This window comes from Malus sylvestris, chromosome 9 (genome assembly GCF_916048215.2).
Source record: "Malus sylvestris chromosome 9, drMalSylv7.2, whole genome shotgun sequence".
Classification (NCBI taxonomy): domain Eukaryota; kingdom Viridiplantae; phylum Streptophyta; class Magnoliopsida; order Rosales; family Rosaceae; genus Malus; species Malus sylvestris.
In genome coordinates, this window is record NC_062268.1 from 33667387 (window position 1) to 33687143 (window position 19757).

General features: G+C 38.1%; 1 protein-coding gene across 1 annotated transcript; it reads left to right on the forward strand.

The window, feature by feature from the left end:
- The first annotated feature begins 164 nt into the window (after nt 1–164).
- On the forward strand, nt 165–19280 carry LOC126582122 (cytochrome P450 76T24-like). Its single transcript, XM_050246132.1, has 3 exons — nt 165–711; nt 17941–18396; nt 18570–19280. Exons 1-3 carry the CDS (start codon nt 244–246, stop codon nt 19182–19184), a joined length of 1539 nt encoding a protein of 512 aa, XP_050102089.1. The 5' UTR covers nt 165–243; the 3' UTR covers nt 19185–19280.
- Nucleotides 19281–19757: the final 477 nt, after the last annotated feature.

Genomic DNA, 19757 nt, shown 5'->3' on the forward strand with positions numbered 1-19757 from the left:
AGTGTCCTTTTTTTTTTATCCGAAATCACTTTATTGCATGCATATTGTAAACTTGTCATCACCACCACAATTTCTACCAGAAAGCGTGTCATGTATCAGAGAAAAACAGCATGCATATCGGACAACTGTCTAAAGAAAGATGCATAGTTTAGAAGGATGCATAGTTTGTTTGTTTTGTTCTCTCTTTTTGAGAGTTTGATTGCAAGAAGAGGACCTAGAGAGAGGAAAAAAAACGTAGCAAAAATGGAAGCCTTCCCTCTCTGCATGATGATTGCTTTGTTATCAGTTGCTGCATATTTTTTCATCACTCGTCTTGTCCACGGCGGCAAATATGAGAATTGGAAAAACTCCCCGCCAGGACCTGTTGGATGGCCGATACTCGGCAACCTTCTTCAACTGAGAAGCAGCCAAATACATGAACACTTGTTTAAGTTATCCAAAATTCATGGCCCGCTCTTTAGCCTGAAATTGGGTCCAAAGCCGGTCATTGTGGCAGCTTCGCCGGAAATGGCACGCATTATCCTCAAGGAACAGGAGGCTGTTTTCTCCAATCATGTCGCCAACGAGACCTCCCTAGTCATGTCATATGATGCGACCTCCCTTGTATATTCTCCGATGGGTACACGATGGAGAGTGCTCAGAAGAATATTGAATGAAAATGTCTTCTCTACTAGAGCCCTTGACAATTTTACACCACTTCGCAAGCAAAAGGTTCGTTAATTTCCATCCTTTTTAACTTTGCCTATGGATCATGTTTTTTTTTTTTTTTTTTTTTTTTTTTACGAGGGAAATTTATTGATAAGAAAAAAAAAGATACACCTAGACAGGGAGGGACATAAACCTAACCCCTCATAGAACAAGAGAAAAGAAATACAAAAAAGGGGGGGACATGCACCTTACCCCTTTTGAGAAAGGAAATACAAAAGAGGGGGGGACATAGACCGTACCCCTCTTGGAAAAGAAAGTACAAGGAAAAGACTGGGCGGACATAAGCCCAAACCCCTCTATAAAATACAAAAGAGGGGGGGACATAGACCGTACCCCTCTTGGAAAAGAAAATACAAGGAAAAGACTGGGCGGACATAAGCCCAAACCCCTCTATAAACCTAAAAGGTAAAACCTGCAAGACAAGTTGCAAAACAAAAGGGAATCCGAAAAGGTTAGGAAAAGAAAGGAGAACACACATCAAGAAGAGGAGACAAACCTGTGGGTTGGCATGCCCAAGAAATCTGAGTGCAGAGGAGGAAGGATCTCTATAGGGGGAGTGGAATGCCAAACAAGAGAAGATGATAGAAGCCCTAAACTGGCTAATTTGTCAGCAACAACATTCCCTTCTCGAAAAATATGAGAGCAACGAAAGACCATGTTCTGCAAATGGAGAGTACAATTGTTCCAGCGTGTCTGGAGAGACCAAGGGGGAGAGAAAGATCCAGAAGCAAAACATGATATTACACTAGAAGAGTCGCTTTCAAGCCATAAATTTTTCCAGCCCCGCGCGTGGGCCAATTCGATAGCAAGGATGACAGCATGGAGCTCCGCATAGAAAGAAGTACGATGGCCCAAGCTTAGGGAGAAACCACCAAGAAAATAACTTGTAGAGTCACGAAAAACCCCGCCACAGGCCGCAGGACCCGGATTACCTTTAGCAAGGCCATCAGTATTCACTTTAACCCAAGAAAAAGGAGGGGGGAGCCAAAGAACAGGGACAATAGAAGGAGCTTTACAGGAGTTAGGCGATATTCCAAGGGAAACTAAAAGTTGCCTATCCAAAATGCCTCGTACATGGCCAGGGGTGAGAGCTCCAACCTGCCTAATCCAGGTCGAGGTGGAGCGGCAGAGACGAGAGAGGGAGGGAGGTTTGCCTTCAAACTTCACTTTATTACGCATCTTCCAAATAGCCATTAGTAAGAAAAACCCTGAAGCTATCCAGACATTGCGAAGATGTGGAGAAAACTGCTTTGACAGAAAAACAAGCCATAGATCAGAGATGGAGCCCGTAGGTGGTATAGTAGTGCCAAATTGGGTAGCTAGCCAACGCCAAGCACATTGTGCAAATTCACAGCTAGAAAATAAGTGGTCAATAGATTCAGAATTCTTGTGACATAGTTGGCATATTGGAGCCAGCGGGATGCCTCGGCGCTGAAGTTGATCCTCCGTTGGGAGCTTGTTGAAGAGAATCTTCCAAACTAAAATAGAGTAACGAGGTGGGATGAAAGGACGCCAGATAATGGAAGCCCAACTCTTAACAGGAAATCGATGACGAACAATTTCATAGCCATCGGAGAACGAAAAAACACCAGAAGTAGAGACTTCCCAAATTAAAGCGTCCTTATCCTCATCAATTGGAAGAGGCATTTCTAAAATCTCTTTAGTTAGGTCTCGGAAAGTAGAAGAAAAAATAGAAGGAATAACCCATTTTCCCATACGAATAATATTTGAGACCTTAGTACGAGATAAAGAATGAGCAATCTCTGTTGCACCAACTGAAGGAATTATTTTGTAAAACATGTTCATTTGAGCAACATCATATAGCATGCAATTAACAATTAAAGGCGGAATCATGCTTACATGCACTCAAAAACAAAACATTTACCCATGAAATTCAAAGCCTAGTAGATTGGTGAACCAATAATCAACTCAAAACATAAGTGAGTTGAAATTAATACCTTTGTAGATTCCTCTTTGCATAAGCAAAGGCTAATCACCCAAAGAGATAAGGGCCTTCATTCCTTGCTTCTTAGATCCATGGATTTGGATGGAAGAATAGGTTCTCCAAGTTCCCAAAATTGAGAACCTCTAATTCTCGACACCAAGGTTCGATTGTAGAAGAAATGAGTGACCTTGGAGTAGTAGGATTGCTAGATGTACCCTCCAAGGTGTTGGCCTCTTTAGAGAGAAAATGGAGAGACAATTCTCACCTATTTTCCCCCAAAATAAACCCATTTTTCACCTAATGAATATTTGGCTATAAAATCATTTATATAGTCACTTCTTTAAGTGACCTAAACAACCAAAACCCTAATTCATTTCATCATGGCTGGCCATTTAGGGGATTTTGGGCTTTTGGGCTTTAATGAATCTTCATTCATTAAATTGTCATACAACTTAAGTTAATGGGCTTGACGTTCGAAGCCCATTGGGCCTTAAGGTCCAAAACTATCCCGAAGTCTTTAACGAACTTATTCGTTTGATTAATTAACATATTAATTAATCCTTGCCATAAATAAATGATTAAACCATTTAATCATTCTTACTCATTTCCGTTTAATCTCCAATCTCCACCTTTCACGGTGTGCGATCCATTTGGTTCCTTTTAGCGAGGTAGTGGGCGATTAAAACCATTTTACATCGATTGTGAATTGAAACTATTTTCAATTCACCCTTTAGTGATTATACACGTTTAGGGCTTCCACAAACCATGAGTGACACCTAGCAGCATATCATGGTTACCCAAGCTAATCAGAAGAGGTTAGAGAACTTATTCAGTTCGAGATTACAAATGCAATACGGTCCTTCTCTAATCTAATACTCTTGACCACATTGTTTGGTTTGATAGTTTATTTTCTCATGTCTACTATCCAATGTGTGTCTTGTGCTTATATGATTACCTTGAATGTGATTAGGAACGCATTCCCAAATCTCATTCATACTCTGGCCAGAGATTCAAATCATATCAGAGAGTATTCTCCTTCAAACGGTTTGAAGGTTAGAGATCCCTTGTTGCGCATTCACTTGTCTCCATAGCTAAGCGGCTTGACCCCAACGATGCCGTGGACACCCTCCTGGTGGGATGACTTTGACATAATCAAAGATCAAGGTCTTAACCACAAGACAACTATGATGCCTCAGGTCAAAGGACTACTTTGCATTATCCCAACCATGAGTTCTCATGTGACATGGAATATGAGAACTCTTCGTTGATCGCGTTCAGTGAACTCATTCTCTATTGAGCACCTACCGCACTTGTCTTGATGTCACACACACCAATGACTAGAGACTAATCACTCTCCCTGAGAGAAGACATAGTACGTACCGATCTTGACGGACTGTCAATGCCCAATTGGCAATCCTATGATCAGGAACGTTTAGGATGTGTCTACGAAAGAATGGTCTCAAGAATCTAACTTCATTAGATTACATTCTCCCAATCACAAATTCCTTGGACTTTATCGTTTTAAGCATATAACATTTATATGAGACGACTCAAACAATAATTTATGCCCTTTATATGTTAAACTAGATTAGTTTAACATGTGAAATGTCCGTAAAGTATCATCACATGATTGGCTTTAGGGCACATTTCCAACAATCTCCCACTTGCACTAGAGCCAATCAGCTTGATCATCAATGATGATATCTCTTCTGTAGTCATTTCATAAATGGCTGAATAGTAGGCCTAGACAGTGGATATCTATATGTGTTATCCACAGAAGCAACCTTGAGAATAACGACGTCACCATTATACATGATTCTCAATCATGTGGTTCAGTCTCTCATTTGTGTTCGGATCTTGATGAGACCTTGATTCCCAGGCTTGAGCTATCGCCCTATTAGTGTCATACACTTTCTGGTTGGAACCGAATAGAGAGTTCATAAATGAACTTTCCCATCCAAACAACATTGTTGTAAACTTCTATATGGCAATATATATTGCATTCATAATGGAACACACTAAAGTCATTACTTTAATGTTTCCATCCAAATATCTCTTTAGTCATAATAAAGAGATATCTGTTTATCTCTTCATTCATAATGAAGAAACATCCAATGATGGATTAGATTCATAATCTAATACATTTACGCTTCCATTACGTTACTTTGATTCTTCCTCGATCTTTGAGGAATTTATCTTTTAGTATTTCTTAAATACTTAAGGACTTACTTGACAGTTGCCATGGTTCTGATCCTGGGCTTGCACTGATATTGTCTTGTACCGTTCTAGGTACAACTCATATCAATGTTTTTCATACAATATGAAATACATAAATCACCTTTCTGCGTATGCATAAAGGATTCAATTTACGCATTATTTCTTTGGGAGTCAAAGGGACACATTCCCTTTGAGAAGGGCAACTTGCTAGTCTCACTAGAATCGTCATTCTTATTGAAGTTTATCATCATATGAGAAACTTCCTAGCATCCATTGTCTATTATTAGGGATTGATATAATCCAATTATATCATGAAATATATCATTATAGATTTCCATCCCATGTATATAGACTATATCTCCCATATACATTCTATCTTCATATAATGTATTAAAGTCATAACTTTAACGAAGAAGCTTTCTTTTTATTTCCAAAATTAATATATCATATATACTTAAATTTTAGGAACATGATTAACTCCCACTAATCTTTTGTAAAACTAGTAAACAAAAGATTCATTTACATCTATATGAGAAATCAAACGATTTGATCCTTTTTCTCATAAAATGCAAATAGCTCCCACTAACTTGCTAAGATCCATGATGGATGGATCTCTACAACTTACATGTCTTGTGATTTATAGTTTTAGACATATATTATCAAGACTGTCTTAATAATGGTTTCGGAAACCCATATTATGTCCAAACATTGAATCACCATTTAGTTGTAGCTAGCAATCTTCGAATTTATTGAAACTAAGACTACGTCAAAAATGGTTCCTTTAAAGTCAACCATTCTATTTGATTGTAGTCACCTTAAGCTACCAATTAGCTTTGAAGGTTTCATTATTTCGAGTCAAATGGTACTTTACCATTTCCTTGAGTATATATCGTATATGCACTCAATGTAGTCATAAGGATTTTCATTCTTATTTCTTTCGAATTAAGAGGTGCAACTCTATGACATAGTCATAAAGTTCAAAACCATTCAACTGAGACGGTTTATAAATCCTTATCGACTACCTTGGAGCTTGTGGTATAGGAACTAGGTTGTTATATTTGTTGATTACTTTCTTGTCTCTCAAAGAACTCATTCTTCGAGTTCTATCTTTCGTTCATTTGCTTTTAGGCAAATCACATTGTAGAATTACAATGAACTACCCAACAAAACAACATTTGTTAGTTGGTTTATAGAAGCGATATCCAAAAGTTATTTTAAGGATATCCTACAAGATTATTATCAAACAAATATTGCTTGTTAGCACACAACCCCAAATCTTTAACATGCTTAAGATTTGTCTTTCTTTCCAATTACATCTTATGGAGTCATGAAAATATTGGAAGATCTTCTCATTGACAATCATATTGTTTTTAGAAGTATATATCCTATATATGGGTAAGAGATAACATCTAACGAACTAAATCTTATTCAAGTTCGTTCTTCTCCTAATGGAGAAATACATTATCTTATGATGCTATTTTCCTTGATATCTTTCAAGGAAACTTATCTAAAGTGTTACCTTTCCTTGGATCAAATCTAAGGAGGTAAATACTTTAGATGTCTTACTCATCAACTTACATTACTTGAATTCTTTGAAACATTTTGCAAAGTATTCGGACTTGTGTTTATTCAAAATAAACTATAGTCCAACCGAGAGTGATCTTCGGTGAATGTTATTCAACATGAGTAGTATTATGTTTGTGGACAAGTGCCACTAACATTTAAGTGAATTAACCTCAACAACTTTGTGATTCTTTCTTCTTTCCAAAAGAATAAAGATTCGAACATTTCGCCTCTATACAATTTTAACAAGAAGGTATTGGATCCGGATCTTACGATCCAAAGCATCCATCTTTCACCAACTCATAACTTATGTTTTTAGAGGAATCACAACTTAGTTGGGATTAGTCACTTCCTTGCAACCTTTTGGGTTTTAAGCATCATTATTTTCTAAACAGTTAACACTACCATATTATCTCTATTATAGAGATAATTAATTAGATTACCATAATCCAATCATTGATTAATAAAGAACATTGTTTTGTCAAACAAAACATTTATCCATTTCACATAGTGACGGAATTTAGTTCCTTAAAATTGGAATACAAAGACAATCTATGTTTTTCCAATTTCTTTGGTAGTTCATATGAGGAAGTAAGTACCATCTGCTTTCGCAGAGATCTACATTTGATTCACGCTTCGAATGTGAAGTACTTTCTTTTCTCTCATTAATCTTCTACTTCTTATTAGCCACACTTTTACAACGATTGTAAAACATAGTCACTAATACGGAATCATGCATTCAAGTAGAAGAACCAACTGTTTTGAACTATTCAAGAACAATTTACAACACCTTCGAAAGGTGTGTTCTTGACACTTGCAAGACATTTCTTGCAAATACCCCTTCCAATATCCATCCTTTCATAAAGAAAGTTTGTTCCCTTGGAGTTATTTATCTTCTTTATTTGACTTTCACCTTTGACTACATTAGTCATGGTCCCTAAACTCCCACTATCTCTCTTGAAACCTTTTTTCAATTGTGTTATACACATCAAACATTTTGGAGAGCATGTGGTTATTGTTCACTATATAGTTTACAATAAACTTAGTGAACCATTAGGATAGGGACACAAAGGTGAAGTCCTTGCCTAGTTTCCGTCTCGTTAAGTGGTTTATCACTTCAACATTCAATGATTCAAAATCATCATAAGTCCATGTTAATGGACTATTTTTGTCAACCAACCATTATGTTCTAAACATAATTACAAACCTTCAAGAGTTGTACAAGGCAACTCTCATTTCTTCATACAACAATTTGTAAGTGAAGAAACATGGCACATAAAGTGTTCATGCCTTTGTGCTTTCTTCTCAAGTTCTTTGTTCATTTAACAAAGAAATAAGCACTAGTGTTTGCATTGACTAAGAGTTGTTCAAAGCAACTCCTATTTCTTCATACAACAAATTGTAATTGAAGAATTATGACATTAAAAGTGTTGTCCTCTTTATGATAGACCTTTTCTAACATATTCTTCTAATGATACATTATCAATAGTAAGATTGTGAGGATGAGACTACTTTGGTACTTTTACAAGCCATTAAAGACAATCTATGGTTTTGTAGTACCAAGTCCGTAAACTAAACGTTCGGCTTTTATCAAGTGTTGGATAGCGTTTGCAAATATATATTGGTAATCAAATACATAACGAATATAAATTGATTGATTTTAAGCCATTTGATTTGGGTCTTTAAATCAAATAGCACCACCCACTATTTTTGGCAAATTCCATATCCCTCATAGGAATTCGAGAGTTTTGGATGAAACTCCTAGTAGGTTATGGGAGGCTCACTATTACCAAGCCCACCTCACGATGATACGATATATGGCTAGCAACAATAATAATGAGAGAGTACGCTTACTCATTTGCAACTCATGCAAGTACCCATCTTATTTAGCCTCTAGAGAATGTAACCTCACAATGATATGATATTGGTTCCATTGCACTTAGTTAAGTTCTTCCCACCATGCTTAGTGTGTGAAGGGGTTCAAGAATAGCCTCACGATGATACGATATATAGCTATCCTCGTTGCCTACACTCACCTCATCATATGTATATGGATTCCTCCTGAGTATAAGCATGCACTGTGTACTCTCCCATGATAGGGTGAAGCCGGTGTACAAGTCATAAACGATTGGATCCCACCACGGTGGAAGGCCACGAAGAGATATTCTAAACATCTCTCGCTTATCAACTTAATATTGGTTTGGTTGAGGGTTTTAGGTCTCATCACATATAAACATACATTTTAATCTCTATTAAAACTATTTTGGTCCTATAACAACTATTGGTCCATCTCTTTGTTTTAGTTGTACATAATACTCCCACTATGCTTTTAAAACGATTTTTAAAGCAAGAGTATATGATACTACTAACATAAACTTTGCATTCATTTGATGGACTACATAGTTGCCTTAGGGCCTAAGGATGATTATGAACCTTTGTTTAGATTCAACACGAGCCTTGTGTTGAACCTCGGTCTAGGAATGAAGATTGATTTTAGTTACGCGTTTAATCACATTAAGGCGTGTTGTCTTATGGGCGTTGGACCCAACTACTTCATTTTCATGCATATCGTATAAAGCAAGAAAGAAGTACTTCAAAGTAAAGGTGAGCTTATGCTCATTACAACATTTGCATATAACAAATTACTTTAAAGTAAAGAAGAGCTTAAGCCCTTTTACAACATTTGATCAAATCAAATTACAACCAAAATCTAATCTACACATTCCCATGGTTCAAACAAATTTGAAACGCCTTTCACATAGCTCAATTATATTAGGCTTAGGTTCATAATCACCCTTTAATTAATTAACACTTTAACTAATTAATGAATGCAACATTTTCATTTGGTTTTTGTATCCATAAAATTGATTTAAATGGAGCTAAACAAAATGAAAATCCAATTCTCATTTAAAGAGACAAAACAATTTTGTTCTCATCCTATTTGGGCCATCTTGCAATTAACCTCAACTTTTGGGCCATATTGCAATAACAAAAACTTTTGGGGTCACTTTGTATAATACACAAAAGTCACAACTTCATGTAAATACAACTAGAACCCAAACTTTTAATAATGCAAAAACATCATTAAAGGATCAAAACAATTTGTCCTTTAGCGTTTTTGGACCTAAACGTAAAAACGTAAACTTTTGGGCCAAAGTGCAAATACACAAAAGTATCAAAACTTTATGTAATTGCATAAAAGCCCCAAAAGTACTCCCTTTGAGGGAGTGGCCGGTTTTAGGGAGAGATAAGGTTGGTGTGTGTGTTGATTTGTGAGTTTTGTCAAAAACATGCAAGTGTATGTAAGATAAGTTTATGAAATAATTCAATCACAATTATTTCAATCACCTTTCATAAAAATAATATATGTTTTGATGATAGATATTTCTATCATCATTTAATCAAATATTTAACACTTTAAATACATGATAAATCATTTAAAAAACATATCACATAAACTTTATGAAATAAATCAAAACTTTGAATCAAAACACCAAACCTTTTTGTTCTTGGCAAGAACATCAAGAACAATGAAGAACATCCATGAAAAACCCAAATTTTTCCATGAACTTTTTCCACCCAAAAACATTCCAAAACCATTCTTACTTAAGGGAAATAACATCTAACCAAACTAGGGTACTTAGGGGTTCCAAAGAACACATTAAAACACTTTTAACAAGTCAAACAAGAACCCAAAAATTCACCCTTTGATTTTGGCCGAATTTTCCCAAAAGTATGGCACCAAATTTTAGCTCCAATATTCATGCTCATATGAACAACATCTACAACATTTGAGATAGCAAATTTTCCAACAAAATTTACTTTCAAAGAAGCAAGAATAAAGCTTGTAACAATTACAACTTTTAGATCACAAACTTATGAACTACAAAACACAAAAGGATTCACCAACTACTAGACCTAGGCTCTGATACCACTTGAAGGAATTATTTTGTAAAACATGTTCATTTGAGCAACATCATATAGCATGCAATTAACAATTAAAGGCGGAATCATGCTTACATGCACTCAAAAACAAAACATTTACCCATGAAATTCAAAGCCTAGTAGATTGGTGAACCAATAATCAACTCAAAACATAAGTGAGTTGAAATTAATACCTTTGTAGATTCCTCTTTGCATAAGCAAAGGCTAATCACCCAAAGAGATAAGGGCCTTCATTCCTTGCTTCTTAGATCCATGGATTTGGATGGAAGAATAGGTTCTCCAAGTTCCCAAAATTGAGAACCTCTAATTCTCGACACCAAGGTTCGATTGTAGAAGAAATGAGTGACCTTGGAGTAGTAGGATTGCTAGATGTACCCTCCAAGGTGTTGGCCTCTTTAGAGAGAAAATGGAGAGACAATTCTCACCTATTTTCCCCCAAAATAAACCCATTTTTCACCTAATGAATATTTGGCTATAAAATCATTTATATAGTCACTTCTTTAAGTGACCTAAACAACCAAAACCCTAATTCATTTCATCATGGCTGGCCATTTAGGGGATTTTGGGCTTTTGGGCTTTAATGAATCTTCATTCATTAAATTGTCATACAACTTAAGTTAATGGGCTTGACGTTCGAAGCCCATTAGGCCTTAAGGTCCAAAACTATCCCGAAGTCTTTAACGAACTTATTCGTTTGATTAATTAACATATTAATTAATCCTTGCCATAAATAAATGATTAAACCATTTAATCATTCTTACTCATTTCCGTTTAATCTCCAATCTCCACCTTTCACGGTGTGCGATCCATTAGGTTCCTTTTAGCGAGGTAGTGGGCGATTAAAACCATTTTACATCGATTGTGAATTGAAACTATTTTCAATTCTCCCTTTAGTGATTATACACGTTTAGGGCTTCCACAAACCATGAGTGACACCTAGCAGCATATCATGGTTACCCAAGCTAATCAGAAGAGGTTAGAGAACCTATTCAGTTCGAGATTACAAATGCAATACGGTCCTTCTCTAATCTAATACTCTTGACCACATTGTTTGGTTTGATAGTTTATTTTCTCATGTCTACTATCCAATGTGTGTCTTGTGCTTATATGATTACCTTGAATGTGATTAGGAACGCATTCCCAAATCTCATTCATACTCTGGCCAGAGATTCAAATCATATCAGAGAGTATTCTCCTTCAAACGGTTTGAAGGTTAGAGATCCCTTGTTGCGCATTCACTTGTCTCCATAGCTAAGCGGCTTGACCCCAACGATGCCGTGGACACCCTCCTGGTGGGATGACTTTGACATAATCAAAGATCAAGGTCTTAACCACAAGACAACTATGATGCCTCAGGTCAAAGGACTACTTTGCATTATCCCAACCATGAGTTCTCATGTGACATGGAATATGAGAACTCTTCGTTGATCGCGTTCAGTGAACTCATTCTCTATTGAGCACCTACAGCACTTGTCTTGATGTCACACACACCAATGACTAGAGACTAATCACTCTCCCTGAGAGAAGACATAGTACGTACCGATCTTGACGGACTGTCAATGCCCAATTGGCAATCCTATGATCAGGAACGTTTAGGATGTGTCTACGAAAGAATGGTCTCAAGAATCTAACTTCATTAGATTACATTTTCCCAATCACAAATTCCTTGGACTTTATCGTTTTAAGCATATAACATTTATATGAGACGGCTCAAACAATAATTTATGCCCTTTATATGTTAAACTAGATTAGTTTAACATGTGAAATGTCCGTAAAGTATCATCACATGATTGGCTTTAGGGCACATTTCCAACACCAACGACGTCCACAATAGGCTTATCCAGCCATTTATCAACCCAAAGGGAAGTAGTAGAACCATTTCCAATCACCCAACGACAATTCTGAAACAAGATATGAAGAATGGATTTAATACCAGGCCATATAGAAGATTGCTTATAACTACAAGAATATAGGCGACCATGAAGCTTGAAACGTTCCCGAAGATAAATACTCCAAGGGGAATCAGTAGTAATAATAAGTCATCCAAGCTTTAAGAGAGCAGTAGTGTTAAGAGAGCCAAGATCACGCAACCCCAAACCACCTTCATTCTTTGGAGCACATATCTGACGCCAAGAAACGGTAACAGACTTCTTGGAGGTTACGTCACCAGACCATATAAAATTGCGAGCACATCTTGAAAGAGGCCTTAGCAAGGAAGAAGGCCACTTATAAACAGAGAAGCTATGCAAGAGCATACTTTGAAAAACTGATTGAGTGAGTTGAACTCTTCCTGCCATAGATAAAAGCTTCCCCTTCCAACCAGTTAACTTAGCTTTAGCTTTATCTGCCAAGACTTGAAGATAACTCCTTTTAGGCTTGCCACAGAAGATTGGAACTCCTAAGTAGACAAAAGGTGCTTTGCCTTCTTTGAAACCCAAGTAACTCTCAACCACAGCTTTGAGATGCCTTGAGGTAGAGCCCAAGTAGAAAGTACTTTTTGCCTTATTGATAAATTGACCAGAGGCTCTACTATATCTATCGAAGAAACCTTGCAAATTACGCAGAGTGACACCATCACTTCTACAGAAAATGAATAAGTCATCTGCATAGAGAACGTGAGAAGGAGAGATACAACCTCTTGGAGCAAAAGTTGGCTTAGTAAGCCCATCAAGTTGAAGACGACTCAGGCCCCTTGATAACGCCTCCTCAGCTAGAAAGAAAAGTAACGGAGAGAGAGGATCCCCTTGGCGCACTCCTCGGGAACAAGAGAAAAAACCATGCGGGGAACCATTGATTAGGATGGACAATTTAGCAGATCTTAAGATGGTAGAAACCCAGTCTATAAAACAAGTGGAGAACCCAAAGTTAGTAAGCACCCGCAAAAGAAATGACCAATCTAAAGTATCAAAAGCCTTAGCTATATCAACTTTGACTCCCATATTGCCACCACGAGTTTTTTTGTCAAGCACATTGAAACATTCTGAAACAAGGCCAATACAATCTGTGATACGACGGCCAGGTATAAAAGCAGCCTGATGCGGGGAAATAATGCGTTGAACAACATGAGAAAGACGAACTGCCAAAATTTTGGGAATAATCTTAAAGAGAAAGTTTGCCAAAGCAATAGGTCTAAAATGAGTCATGGAAATAGCGTCTTCCACCTTCGGAATCAAAACTAAGAAATTACTATTGGCATTGGGGTATAACCAATTTGATTGAAAGAATTGCTTCACAAATTGAATAACGTCAAAGCTGACAATATCCCAACAATGGTGATAGGAAAAACCTGGAAAACCATCTGGCCCTGGCGCACTGGAAGCACTTAAGGAGAAAAATGCCTCCTTAATTTCCTCATCAGTAGGTAAGGCAGATAAGAGATCATTTTCAGAGTCTGTGACCATCGGCTGGATGACTTCACAAACCACATCAATACCTGAAGGGGTGAAAGAAGAGCCGAACAAAGTCTGATAGAAATTAACAATATGGTTCTCAATTGCCAGCGGGTCAGTAAGAAGATTGTTTCCATCAAGAATACAACTGATATGAGAGCTGGATGATTTAATACGAGCATAGGCATGAAAGAAAGAAGAATTTCTATCCCCTTTAGTTAACCACTTAACACGAGCTCTATCTTTCCAAAATGCCTCCTGCATTTGGAGAGACTCCATTACTGTAGTCTTGGCGACAATCTCCTCCTCGAAAAGATCATTATTTATACCCTCAGTTGAAATTCTTTGTTGAATCATAGAAAGATTATGCCGAGCATTAGCCACTCTATTATGGACGTCACCAAAGACCGAAAAATTCCATTGGCGCAAGCAGGTTTTTAGAGCTTTCAATTTTTGCAGAATGATAAACATAGGACAACCATAGACAACTGTATTTCTCCAGCAATGAGTTACAGTTTCTCGAAAAGATGGATGTTGAACCCACATTGATTGAAAACGGAAAGGACGATGACCATTGCTCAAAACTCTAGAACCAGAGAAGATAAGGGGGTTGTGATCTGAGACTACCTTTGGCAATGCTATGCAGTTAGAGTGGGGCCAAGAATCAAACCAACTAATATCACACAAGGAGCGATCTAACCTTCTTTCAGTGCGACCACGTGACCTCCAGCCATTAGACCATGTAAAGGCTGCCCCAGATGTGTTCAAGTGGGTAAAGTTACAAGTGTCAGACATATTCCTAAACTGAGCGCATGAAGCTTGGGACGGTCTGCCTCCTCCCATCTGCTCGTGGGCGCCCAGGATAGCATTGAAATCACCAATAGCCATCCATGGAACATGTGTTTGTGGGCGCAGAGAGATAAAATCAGCCCACAAGTCTCTTCTTTTGATAGGTGAAGTGCTTGCATAAACAAATGTGAACTGGCTCGGGATATGGTCAAAAGTGCAGCGAACCGTAACCTGTTGATCCGAGATAGAGATAACTAAAGGGTCTGCACAAGCTGAAGATGTTAGTAACCAAAGGTTGGGAGCAAGAGTTCCTCTAGAATTAAAAGTAAGAGCAGATAGATTTAAAGAATCCCAATAAGCAGCTGAAATAGAATTAAAAGTCACCATAGGCTCTGCAATGCAAACCAAATCCGGGTGATGCAACCGACATATGTTAGAGAGCTCCGTCCGAGAGTCATCGTTACCAATGCCACGGATTTTCCAGAAGAGAACCTTCATTTATAACGAGCTGGTATTCCTCGGACCCTACTTGGATATGGTTTATCAGAGGGTTGATTAAGATTGGCAAGCTGCTTTTGTTTTTTCCGTTGACTATTAGATAACACAGGAGTAAAACCATCCATATCACAGCCTTCTATGTGATTGACAATATCGATGACATCTTTAGCTAATGTCGCAACATGTTCAAAACCAGGGGGAATGCTATGGTTGTCATGAGGATCCTGCATGCCAAAATTATTTGGGACATCTGTGTTGCCCAGCTGCTGACTATTATGAGCTACCGTCTCGACCTGCTCAAAGCCAGGAGGAGAGCTAGAGTCGTCACAGAGATCATGTGGGCCAAGATTGTTTGGGACAATGGTGTTGCCCAAATGCTGACCATAAGAAAGACCATTAAGAGGATATGATCCATCTGGAGACAGCGATCCGGTCATAGAATTGCTAATATGCGAAATCCCAGGGGATTAAATACTAATATGCGTATCAGCGGTGTCAGTCTCTGGTATGACATTACCAGAAACAGCTGGCGTTATTCCAAGAGGAGACTGAAGAATGGGCTCAGCACTACCATCATCCGCTGCCTTAATACCTGCAGGCAACAATTGATCAACCTGTTGAAGAGGTTCAGGTTCAGAAGCATGTGACCCACAAAAGACATTAACCGGTATTGTTGTATCTTTTATGGGACGATATTCCATGTGCAGTTAGCTGCGAGAGTGATCTCCGATTTTGTTGTCCCCCATGTTACCACCCTTTCGCGTCCGGCTACGAGAACGACCTCTCGACATCTGTTTAAGTTGTCTGCAGCTATTAGCCAAGTGCCCTATCAAACCACAGTGACTACATTTGGGCGGTAAATTTTCATAAACCACCTCAACCGGGAAGCCATGACTTTCTCTTTCAACCATAAGAGATGTAGGTAAATCATCTGCAAGATTGACATCAACTAATATGCGTGCATAATAACCATATTGCCTTTCCCTTGTAGCTGAATCTAGTTGCAAGGGAGTGCCGACCCCTCTCGCAATTTCCATCAAGTGTCTAGGATGCCAATATTCCTGACTTAAACCAAAAATTTTGATCTATACCTGAGCATGAGTTTGAGGGAGAACATCACCTGGTTTAAAATCTGGCGTCCATTTTGATAACCTGAATAAACCAGTAGCAAGAGTACACGTACCGCCACCCCATGCCCGTCGCATATCATCTTCCTTATTGAAATGGATATCAAAATAACCTTTACCTATAGGAACCAGGTTCCATGGTGCAGTAGGGCGCCATGCATCTTCTAAGCAAGATTTTAGAGCACCGGTCTTCATTGGCGTAGAAGCCTTTTTTAGGAGCAAACGCCCAAGGAGGTTATTTTGAAACAACTTCAACTGTTCTTGGTATAGATCCTCGCTAATTTTGACATATGTTTTGTCCCCACGCACAACCGGAGTTGGAAGTTGGATGAGATGGACGTCTTCAATTGGGATGGAAACGACAGAAGCAAAAGTCCTTGCCTTCAGAGTTGGTTGAACGGGGGGCATATTAGTTGTCGGCATAACCGTCTCTGCAAGAAAACCCCATGGACAGACGATATTTGTGCCCATGATAATTCAGTTTAGAGTTGTCAACACCATAAAGTAAGGTTGAACGCCGAATATCCTTGGGCGGTTGAACGCAGAATCACCTTGGGCACCCTGAGAAAAAAAAAAAAAAAAAAAAAAAAAAAAAAAACGCAGATTCTCTGGAGCAATTCGTCGAGCAGGTACAAGGCACCACAGCCAAGCAACCAGAGGCAGATCAAGCTTCCGGCAGGAGGAGGTGCTAGTACCGAAAAGAGCTTTCAGATTGACTGGGGCAATTCGTCGAACAGGTACAAGGCATCCTTTAGCAGAGAAACAATCTTGGAAATTTGGAACAAGGGATGGTTGCTGTCGATGGTTCAAGAGTTGGTGATTTGTTACCGTGGGATTAGTTCGGGAGTGCAGAAGGGACAGGTGGGAATAGGCATGATCTTGGCAAACAGCTTGCAAATGGAAGGGGAAGTTGTGGCAGATTGCCAACTTGTTCCTGCTTTTGACACTTTGCAGAACTGTTACTCTAGCATTATGTTTAACGAGCCCAAGAACCTCTGCAACTCTAGCATCGTGAGCATTTGCTCGGAGGGGATTAGCATGCAAGAATCGCTTATAAAATTTAAGCTAGGTCAAGAACTAACTTTCTCATCTCAAAATATGGATCATGTTAGATTACGTAATTGAAATAATTTGTAAGATCACATTTTAAATCATTGAAGCATCTCTGCATATCTTAATTTGATCAATAAGTTCATGAAGTAATTGCAGTAGTATCTGTTGATTTGATAAGAGATGCACACTTACAATACTGGTTTTTTTTTATTTTTCTAGATCGAGTGATTGAGACTTTTAAGAAGTGCTTTTGAAATAATTAAGAATATTTTAAGAAGACCAAAAGTAATTTTGACTATATTCAGCAGAAAAAGTTAAGGCAAGCATTAACATTTTTTTGTGCTTCCATCAAAAACACTTGTGAAAAGAACTGTTCTTTACATTGAACGCTGTTGGCAAGAAATTGTTTATTTGGGCAGTTTCATTGCCTCGTTTTCATACTAATTTATGTGCTATAATTAATAGTGGTGAAATACATGAGTGTATTAGTGACACCACGTAATGAGATTGTGAGTTCAGTTCATTCTTATAATAAAGTCCTCTCCTATATATTGAGGATATGTTCTTAAGTATTTGGGAAAATCGTCAAATTTAATACACACACCAAATATTGGAGAAAGAAATTTTCAAATATTGGAAAAAAGATTTTAATTTTTATATTGATATTGATACTCTGAATATGGTTTATTCTTTCAATTGTTTGTAGGTCCATGGATTACTGAAGCAGCTCTACTCAGCTTCTTCGTCAAAGAATCCGGTGAACATTGGAGAGTGGGTTTTCATCACCGTAGCCAACATTACAAGTAACCTTACATGCAGTAAGAGCCTTTTTGAATACACAACAAAGGAAGGGAGAGAAATGAAAGAATCATTAAGAGAATTAATAAAACTTCTTAGCACGGGAAATGTTGCTGATTTCTTCCCATTATTCAAGCCCTTTGATCCTCAAGGGCTCAAGCGGAGAACATTGGAGATCTTTTGGAAATATGATGCTTCGTATGAGAAACTTATTGACGAGAGGTTGACAGAGAGGGAAATTGGAATCAACAATAATACTAAGAAGGAGAAAGGGGACATGTTAGATGCATTGTTGAACTATAGAAGTGATAAAGATGTTGACCTGAGAACGCTTTCTAGAAACATGATCAAAAGCTTGCTTTCGGTAAGTCAATATATAAGCTTGATATACATTGTTGGCCCATTGTTTAAAACAGTTTTAGCTTTTGAGTCCGGTGGCTGTAGGCTTTTGGGACTACTGATTGTGTAACAAATCAAACCTATTTGAAATTGATTCATTTTAAGAAATTAAGAATTGTCTTGATTTTGATTTTGTAGGACATGTTCATTGCAAGCACGGAGACAAGCACAAGCACTGTTGAGTGGGGAATGGCAGAGATCCTAAAAAACTCTGATGTACACAAGAAAATAGTTCTGGAATTGGACCAAGTTGTTGGAAAGGACAGATTTGTTGAAGAAAGCGACATTGCGAATTTGCCTTACCTTCAAGCAGCAGTGAAAGAAGTTTTCCGACTCCACCCAGCAGCCCCACTCATTACTCGTCGCTCATACGAGGCTTGTGAGGTTTCTGGGTATCATTTTCCTAAGGATTGCGTTGCGGTGGTGAACATTTGGGGGATGGCTAGAGATCCAAGCATTTGGGAAGAGCCTTGCAAATTCAAACCAGAAAGGTTTATTGGTTCGAAGATTGATGTGAAAGGCCAAGACTTCAATCTACTGCCATTTGGGTGTGGGAAAAGGATCTGTGTAGGATGGCCGCTTGCTCATCGCACGGTGCAATTTTACTTGGCAGCATTTCTCCATGCCTTTGAGTGGGAATGCCCTCCTGAAGTCGTGGACAATATGGAAGAAATTGTTGGGATTACAATTCAAAAGGCCAAGAGTATCATTGCCATTCCCAAACCTAGACTCTCAACTTCTGTTTACCTGTAATCTGTGATAGCTAGTGTTGCATCATTAGCCTGTCAAATTAAATAAATGTTGTTGGACGTATAATGTTATAAAAAAGTTATCAAAATAAACAAGGGATTTGACAAGTTCAGGGGCATTGTAAAATTCCCCATAGCCTCTTCGGGTCAAAAATGAGTAGATAACTGTGACTTGCCACCAGTTGTTCTTATTTTTTAAAAAGAAAAAGAAGTTAAATTCAAGTGATTAGATATGTCTTCCTGAAAGTGGTGCCTCTTAACGAAGGGTGCAAACAAAGTGATGATATGACGTTTCTGAAGGGTTGTTTGGATTTGGATCCTCGTCGGATCCCCTCCCTGGGGATCTTAGGGATCAACGAACACGGACCGTTGATAAAAAATCGTGCGGTCCCAATTAAATGTTTTTTATTTTTTTTAAAGTAAAACAACATCGTTTTACGTGAAAAATATAGAAAAGGAAAAAATTATGACTACACGATTTTTTATCAACGGTCCGTATTCGTTGATCCTTAAGATCCCCAGGAAAGGGATCCGGCGAGGATCCAAATCCGGGTTGTTTAACCTAATCAGAATGGGG

Coding starts and splice junctions, on each gene's coding strand:
- LOC126582122 (XM_050246132.1), top strand. CDS start 244: ATGGAAGCCTTCCCTCTCTGCATGATGATTGCTTTGTTATCAGTTGCT. Junction 712..17,940: donor CACCACTTCGCAAGCAAAAG/GTTCGTTAATTT, acceptor AATTGTTTGTAG/GTCCATGGATTACTGAAGCA. Junction 18,397..18,569: donor TGATCAAAAGCTTGCTTTCG/GTAAGTCAATAT, acceptor TTGATTTTGTAG/GACATGTTCATTGCAAGCAC.